The sequence below is a fragment of the Chelonoidis abingdonii genome, chromosome 2 (assembly GCF_003597395.2).
Source record: "Chelonoidis abingdonii isolate Lonesome George chromosome 2, CheloAbing_2.0, whole genome shotgun sequence".
In the NCBI taxonomy this organism is placed as follows: Eukaryota; Metazoa; Chordata; order Testudines; family Testudinidae; genus Chelonoidis; species Chelonoidis abingdonii.
In genome coordinates, this window is record NC_133770.1 from 100,067,053 (window position 1) to 100,075,467 (window position 8,415).

The following is an 8,415-nucleotide window of genomic DNA, read 5'->3' on the forward strand; positions in this document are numbered from 1 at the left end:
ATCAGTTTTAAGAAACTGATTTTAGCTAATTCGATATTATCCCGTAGTGTAGACGTGGCCTTATATTCACAGCCTTTGTAAGATGTGATTTATGTACCTGCGTGTCTGTTGTTTCTCATGTTTTATTACGCATATGTAGTTATAAATGATTTCTTGAGATTGTGCAGCATGTTTTGGAATATTTATGTCTTTGGTTACAGTATTTCTTTTTGTAAGAAGAACGAGGAGTAGTTGTGGCACCTTAGAGACTAACAAATTTATTTGAGCATAAGCTTTTGTGGGCTAACACCCACTTCATCAGATGCATGCAGTGGAAAAACAGTAGGAAGATATATATACACAAAGGACATGAAAAAATGGGTGTTGCCATACCAACTATAATGAGAGTAATCAGTTAAGGTGGGCAGGAGGAGTAAAAAAAACTTTTGTAGTGATAATCAGGATGGCCCATTTCCAAGAGTTGACAAGAAGGTGTGAGTAACAGTAGGGAAAAATTAGCATGGGGAAATAGGTTTTACTTTGTGAAATGACCCGTCCACTCCCAGTCTTTATTGAAGCCTATTTAATGGTATAAAGTTAGAGCAATAAGGGCCAAATTCTGCCAGCAAATAGTGGTGCATAATTCCCACAGCTTCAGTGGGAGTTGCTCATACAAAAGCAGTAGCATTTACCAAAATTGATGGTGGCTTCAGAAATCACAACCTAATAGAAAATGAACTAAAAATATCTAATATACTGAAGTGATTAGATTGATGGCATGTGTGAGTTTTATTGGGGGAGAGGGATTCGCTTGGGAGTGGGTTTATCATGGTAAATGAAAGATTATATGTATGCAATTGCTTGATTCCAGCAGCTGGGGTTTTAAGAAAAACACCATATATCATGAGACTTGTGATAAAATTGAAAGAGTTAGCTACACTAGGACAGGTAACAAACTGTTCACATATCCCTCATTTCTAGGGACATTACTTAGTATAATCTGAGTTCCCTCTTAAACTATCATTTCAGCAGCTAAAATTGAAATGAAGTATAAAAGTGTGTCTACACTGGTGATAAGTGGGATTTTCCATGAATTTCAGCTAGCTCAATTGAGCTAATTTGATTTAGAAAACAAATTTATTTTCCTAGTCTAAACAAGGCCTAAGTGTCTGGTTCACTCCAGTTCTTTAAAGATCATAAAGAATTTACCCCCAACTCTTGAAAACCTAGCTCATTCTGGACTTCTGCTTACAAGGATCACATAATGGCTAAAGAGTAACATTGTTAACCAATGATCATATTAGCTGTAGTAATCTCGTACATGCTCTTTATGCCTATACCCACTATCAATAACTTTATTTATATCAGTGTTTCTCAAACTGGGGTCGCCGCTTGTTCAGGGAAAGCCCCTGGCAGGCCAGACCGGTTTGTTTACCTGCCCCATCCACAGGTCCAGCCTATTGTGGCTCCCACTGGCCGCAGTTCGCTACTGCAAGCCAATGGGGGCTGCTGGAAGTGGCGGCCACTACGTCACGTCCCTCAGCTCACGCTGCTTCCAGCAGCTCCTATTGGACTGAAGCAGTGAACCGTGGCCAGTGGGAGCCACCATCAGCCAGACCTGCGGACGGGGCAGGTAAACAAATCATCCCGGCCCACCAGGGGCTTTCCTTACACAAGCGGCGACCCCAGTTTGAGAAACACTGATTTATATTATGCAGAACTTTGTCTAACATTTACAAAAATGAAAAATGAGGTAACCTAAGGTTTGTGTGGCACAGAGGTCAATTTGGAATGTTCTCATAATGGACTATTCTCATACTGAGGGAGAGCTGAATACTTTGTCACAGTGGGAAAATGGGGAAAAGTTTGCCATGAAGGTTGTAGGGAATTTCCACATTTTGGCCGGAAAATTGTTGAGAATTCCAGTTTTTGCCAGACATTTTGGGAATACAGCACCTTCCATATTCCTACAGTCTAGAACTGGATCCCAGTTCTTCTAAGTCAGGGATCAGCAACCTTTGGCATGCAGCTCATCATGGAAATCCACTGGTGGGCTGGGACTGTTTGTTTGCCTGCAGTGTCTGCAGGTTCAGCTGCTCGCAGCTTCCACTGGCCACGGTTCGGCCTTCCAGGCCAAGGAGGGCTGAGGGAAGCGGCAGCTAGCACATCCCTAGGCCCTCACCACTTCCCGCAGCCCCCATTGGCCTGGAACGGCAAACCACGGCCAGTGGGATCTGTGACTGTCCGAACCTGCGGACGCTGCAGGTAAACAAACAGCCCCAGCCCGCCAGTGGGTTTCCCTGACGGGCTGCGTGCCAAAGATTGCAAATCCTTGTTCTAAGTCAATGGGAGGTTTGTCATTGATTTCAATGGGAATAGAACTGTAAGTGGAATTTTGAACTTCAAATTAGTTTCCAGCATCCCTTAAGCAAATTGTAGTCCCAGTACAGCAGATGCTCATTAGTAGCAACATATCAACGCCCTTTTGCTATGTTGCGCCTAAGCAGCTGTTGCTGTTATGGGGAGTGTCGACAAGTCACAGTAAGGAAAGTGTTCCCTGGGGAAATGTTGCTCGTAAGCGACAGCTGCTCTTAGAAAGTGTTGCTGCAAACAAGCATCTACTGTATTTCATTCTGTACTCTGGAAAGAACACAGAGAAACATTTTATGTTTAAAAGTATACTGTAAGGACACTTTTATTATTTCTGCATTGTTATCCCTCTCAGATTTTATATTTTAGCCATACTGCTCAAATACCTTCTAATCATGCACCAGAATACATCTTTTAAGGAAAGTATTTGCAATGTTTTCCAGTCTTTGTGTGATAGCACCAAGCTTCTATGACTGTTCATTACATTCATTTACTATGTTGCCTAATTGGTGAGAGGATATAGGTCTTGTTTTACTAATCTGAGGAATATTAACAAATTAATCTCTAATATTAGCATGCTCTGCTGCAGAAACCTTCCTCATGTTTCATTTGGAGCACTTATGATTGGATATCTGTGTGCATTAGTGTGAAGGTCCTGATTGTAAGATTATTAGAAACTCGGGATTAAATAGTCTACAATGTAAAACTTTGCAGTGATCTCACTTAAGAAACAATAAAATGTCATCTTTGCATAGTGCTATTTGCAATGCTGTAACATCAGTAGTTTCATAAGAACAAAATTAAATTATTAGATTCTTTTATTTGGAAGTGTAACATATGTATGTTTCAGCATGTGCCATAAAGAAAACTAACTAGGATTATATGATTTGGTGCGGAGTTTCTCACTTCCTTTGCTGAACTCCCAGGATTTGTCTCCTAAACATTCAGTCCAAAATTCTATTGTGGCCCAGGAGGATAGGTTGAGAGTCCCATCAGAGACAGTGAAGAGTGCTCATGATTGGCAGGAAAGATGGTTGTTGAGTGGCATGAGCTGTTGATTTTCTTTGCAGCTGTTGAGAGCACCACTCCTGTAGCATTCCTAATCTTTGCTGCCGGAGGAAAAATATGCCTGCATCAGGAATCAGCCCACTCATCAGCACAGAACCTTACCAATTGACCACAAGGCCAACCCTTTCATTTTGCTTCTAATTTATACAATTATTCCCATCAGTGAAGTTAAATGCAATAGGATACATTAATGTACAATAAAACTACACTTTTAAATGCACAAAGGTCAGGAAATGGAAAAATAAAGGTCCTAGTCACATTAGTTTGCCCCATTGCACATAAATAATAGCTCTGATATATGTACCTAGTGGGGCAAATTCTGTTCATGACAAGAGAGTCCATCCCATTTGAAGTCTGTTCTATATTGTTATCTCTCTCTGAGACAGTCTCAGTCTCCTTATAAATGTCTCCAGTAGCAGCAGATCCACTTGCCCCCCGTGTGGTGTGTCACAGGGAAATGAGGTTATTAGATTAGTGAAACCCTAACAATTACCTGTGTCATGCTGAAAACTGATTCCTTTTTTAATCTCACAACTATTTTTCAGCTGTAACAACTAATTCTAGTGATATAGATACATATGGAAATAGCCGCACAGTTTCTTGAAATGCTAATTTTCTTTTAACTAGATGAATTTCTAATTGTCCCTAGAAATAAAAGTTAAAATCACACTGAAGATGAAAAAAAAGTATCCATTTATTAAGTATTATCAGTATTACATTTGAAAGAACACAATGAATAAGAATGCATACCATATAGCCATTAAAATTCAGAAATGAAAAGTATCTGCAGAACTACAGTTCCTTAAAGGAATTTGCCACAAAAACTAAACTAGCCTTTGAAACCACAGATCTGTTGATTAATGTATTATGAGTTAGCTAACTTATGCTAATGATGCATATTTATCTGGAAGAATGAGTATAGCTGATTGGGAATATTTCACTAATATATTTGTTGTTGGAAAATTCCCATTTGCCAAAATTGAAACTTTTCATGGAAATATCAGTTTCAACTAAACTTTCTTCAGGTAGATTTCTCAGATCCAGGATAGAATTTCTGGTGAGAGAGAGACCTCAGAACAGTCCAGTGTTAGGACACAGGTGAAAATAGCCTGGTGGTTGGGGTACTTATCTGGAATGTGGATGATCCAGTCTAAAGTCCCTGTTATACCTAATTCAACTTGGGTCTCCAACATCCCAGGTGGGTGCCCTGGCTGCCTAGCTATTCTGAGCTTCTTTCTCAATAACCCTTGTTGGAACCGTTCCTTCTGTATAAATAAATAAGTATTATTTGGGCAAGAAAGAGACTGACGCTGGCTGACCCTACTCTGAATTAGGCCAACTGTCACTTGCGTTTTGCATATCCCAACAGAATGCCCTTACCACTAGTCTATTGGCTATTCTGGGGTAGGTGGATCAGTCTCTCTGTTTTCCTGCCAACATTTTTGAAAAGTCTCAGTTTTGTGTTGATGAGGAAAAAATGCAAATTCCAAATCCTCAGCATATTTGGGGAAACAGAATTTTTCTGGCCATTACTCGTAATGAGCTTGAAACTGTTGTTGTTGGTGTCTCACCATCACAGACATGATTGTCTCAGATTGTGCCATAGTTACAGAATATGGATCTTATGCTCAGGATCCTATGCTTGGGGTTGCAAGCCGTGGGGGGCGCTTTGACGGCGCTGCGAGGGTGGCAGGCAGTCTGCCTCCGGCGGCTTGCCTGCGGAGGGTCCCCTGGTCCCGCAGCTTTGGTGGATCTCCCACAGGCGTGGGACCAGCAGACCCTCCGCAGGCAAACTGCCAGAGGCAGCCTGCCTGCCGTGCTTGGGGCGGCAAAATCCCTAGAGCCGCCCCTGCTTGTGCTGAGTGACAGAAATCTTTATTGGGTTTAAGTTTATTGATTGAAACCTAGTAAATATCATCACTTTTCCAGGAACTACTCAATAGGTTAAAAATCTTGTTTACTGCATGTGAGAAATTATAGCTTTTTTGTATAGAGAAATGATGCATTTGCTAGTTACACATTCACAATAAAATTAGATCCAAGTCCTTTTTTGGCCTTGCTGTATAATGATGGTGTTATCCTCACAGTAAGGGCTGTTTTTACACCATGAAGTGAATACGCCTTCCTGTTAACATAAATAAATAAATACAACTATTTAAAAATAAAAAACCTCAAGAGACTTAACATGGTGTGTAGCATGTGGTGCTACCTAAGCAACACTGTAAACTGTTCTCTGTATTCTTTCATTCCTGCCCACTTGTCTAGGGTTACTGTAATCCTCCCTCTGCTCCTGCTTTTGTAGTCCTGTCCTTTGTCTCTATTTTGCCTTCTGTATTGTAGATTTAGGGCCCAGTCCTGCAAACACTTACTATCAGGAGTAGTGTCTACGCCTGGTAGTGAGTCCCCTGTGGGCCTGATAATGGTATTAAACATTATTCTCTGTAATAAGTGTTTGCAGGATTGGGCCACTATATTGTAAGTGTTTGGGGGCAGGGAATGTAAAGAGATTGTCATACTTTGAGTGCTATAGAAACAACAAAACTGCAAACTCTTCGAGGCAGGGACTGTCTTTTTGTTCTGTGTTTGTACAACACCTAACATAATGGGGTCCTGGTCCGTGACTAGGGTTCCTAGGTGCTACCACCACACTAATACTAATAATTAATTATCTTTCTGTTTTTCCAATTATTCAAAGAAAGTAGTCTGTCCTAGTAGTAAATAAAATATCTTTCATGCCATATTGTACCTATGGTGCAAGGCCATGAATAGGATTCAGAATTAAAATACTGATTTTATTCCCAGAACATTTTTTTTCCTCTTAAACTTTAAACATTTCAGTTCAAATGGATTTGTCTCCTGATCACGTGAAAGGGCCCTTCTTATGGCAGAAGAAACTGCTAAGAGTTCTCTGGTGTTGTATCAGAAGAGCTAGACAGCATTTCTGGAGACAGATGGATAATGAGAGGAATATATGAGGGACTGAGTGATTTGAATGGCAGAGCTGCTTTCTTTTGGGGCAGAGGGAGTGAAGAGAAACGGCAAATGGTGTCTGAAAATAAAACAACAAGCGTGTCTCACACTGGGCTTGTCTTCACTGCAGATTTAACTTGAGTTATAACAGAAGTGTTGCCTCTGTCCACGCACACAAACCGTTAACTCCAGTGTGGTGGTGCTTTTCACTTGGGCTGGCAGGCCCGAGACAGGGTATAGAATAAAATCAAGTGAGAATAATTTGCCGTCTGCTAGCACAACCATTCTGCAGTCTGGACACAAGCTAGTGCCACTGGCGTGCTGGTAGTCCTCCAGTGCCTTCCCACAATTCTCCTGTGTGCCCAGACAGACACACTTTCTCACAGTTACTAGGAAACTATTCAAAAAGCCGCTCATCTTACAGCAGTGCTGGGAACCCTGGGATATGCCCCCTGAAGCCTTAGTGCTGCACAGGAGGGAGTGCAGCACCACGGTGGGTGCAGCAGCTCGAGGGTCATTTCACAGTGTGGCTGCTCTAACTCGAGCTAGGCTAACTGGAGAAGAGGAATTCTGTTTACTCTGCCACGAATACATATCCATTATGGCAGAAGGGGTCATTCTTTTTTGTGGCGGGGTACTTTGGATCTCAATCTGGGAGGAGAATTTCTTTTTGAACACTGAAAGGTGTCTCAAAGTGGTGGAAATGGTTCTTTATGGGGAACATGAGCTTAAATGTATCCCTATTTAAACTCCACTGGAAGTTACCTCAGCGATGAATTTAGCTGATGGTGTTTGAAAGAGGATGGCGTTTCTATTAATTTAGAAAAGAGTGGATCTCTAGTAGTCTTTGCCCCATCCCCTGGCCCTGGAATGTATGTATGGGTGTGTAGAGAAATGAACCACCATCTGTTTCTCCACAATATCCCTATTACAGAAGAGCCTGGTGGCACAGGGAACCTCCTGTGTATCTTGCATTTACAGCTGTCTCCATAGGCATGATTAATCAATAAAAAGTTTGATACACAATATGCATCTCCTGTACAAAAATTTTCTGCTTCTCTTGTTTCACAGTCATGTATGAAAATACTGTGTTCATTCATTTTTTTCTCATTCCAATGCAACTTTTTCCCGCCTTCTAAGTTGGCACCTAAAATTCAGCAAAGTGTATTCTAAATAATATTCTTTCCTTTTTGCTCCTTCACAGAATCTATACCAAAACAGGTTCCTAGGCCTGGCTGCCATGGCATCTCCATCTAGGAACTCTCAGAATCGGCGCCGGTGTAAAGAACCGCTCAGATACAGCTACAACCCTGACCAGTTTCATAACATGGACATCAGGAACAACTCCCATGAGATGGTAACCATTCCACGGTCCACCAGTGACACTGACCTGGTCACTTCAGACAGCCGATCTACTCTAATGGTCAGCAGCTCATATTATTCCATAGGACACTCACAGGACCTTGTGGTCTATTGGGATATAAAGGAAGAAGTAGATGCAGGGGATTGGATCGGCATGTATCTCATTGGTAAGTCCTGCCTGCCTTTGGATTTTCAATTGCTTTTATTTTTTAATTTTGAGTGTATTCATGAACAGTAAAGTAAGGAGGTTACAGAATTTTCTTGGTCTAACATAGGCAAGTTTATATACACAGTTCTTAAAAGCCTCTTTATCCTATATTGTCACACAGTCCTGAGCTTCAACAATGGACACTTACCTAGCTTTAAAAGCAGCAAAGAGTCCTGTGGCACCTTATAGACTAACAGACATTTAGAAGCATGAGCTTTCGTGGGTGAATACTCACTTCGTCGGATGCATGTAGTGGAAATTTCCAGGGGCAGGTATATATATGCAAGCAAGAAACAGGCTAGAGATAACGAGGTTAGTTCAATCAGGCAGGATGAGACCCTCTTCTAGCAGTTGAGGTGTGAAAACCAAGGGAGGAGAAACTGATTCTGTAGTTGGTAAGCTGTCATAAGGCATAAGTCCCAATTCTGAACCTTAGCATCCAACCTTTGGGTGCCTGC

At 41.4% G+C, this 8,415-nt stretch overlaps 1 protein-coding gene across 1 annotated transcript in view; it reads left to right on the forward strand.

Moving 5' to 3' along the window:
- The window catches only part of HECW1 (HECT, C2 and WW domain containing E3 ubiquitin protein ligase 1), a 395,944-nt gene that overhangs the window by 109,568 nt on the left and 277,961 nt on the right, over positions 1-8,415 (forward strand). The window contains exon 3 of the mRNA XM_075062598.1: positions 7,592-7,916. Within this exon, the coding sequence (XP_074918699.1) occupies positions 7,592-7,916 (325 nt within the window). The remainder of the gene's footprint in view (positions 1-7,591; positions 7,917-8,415) is intronic.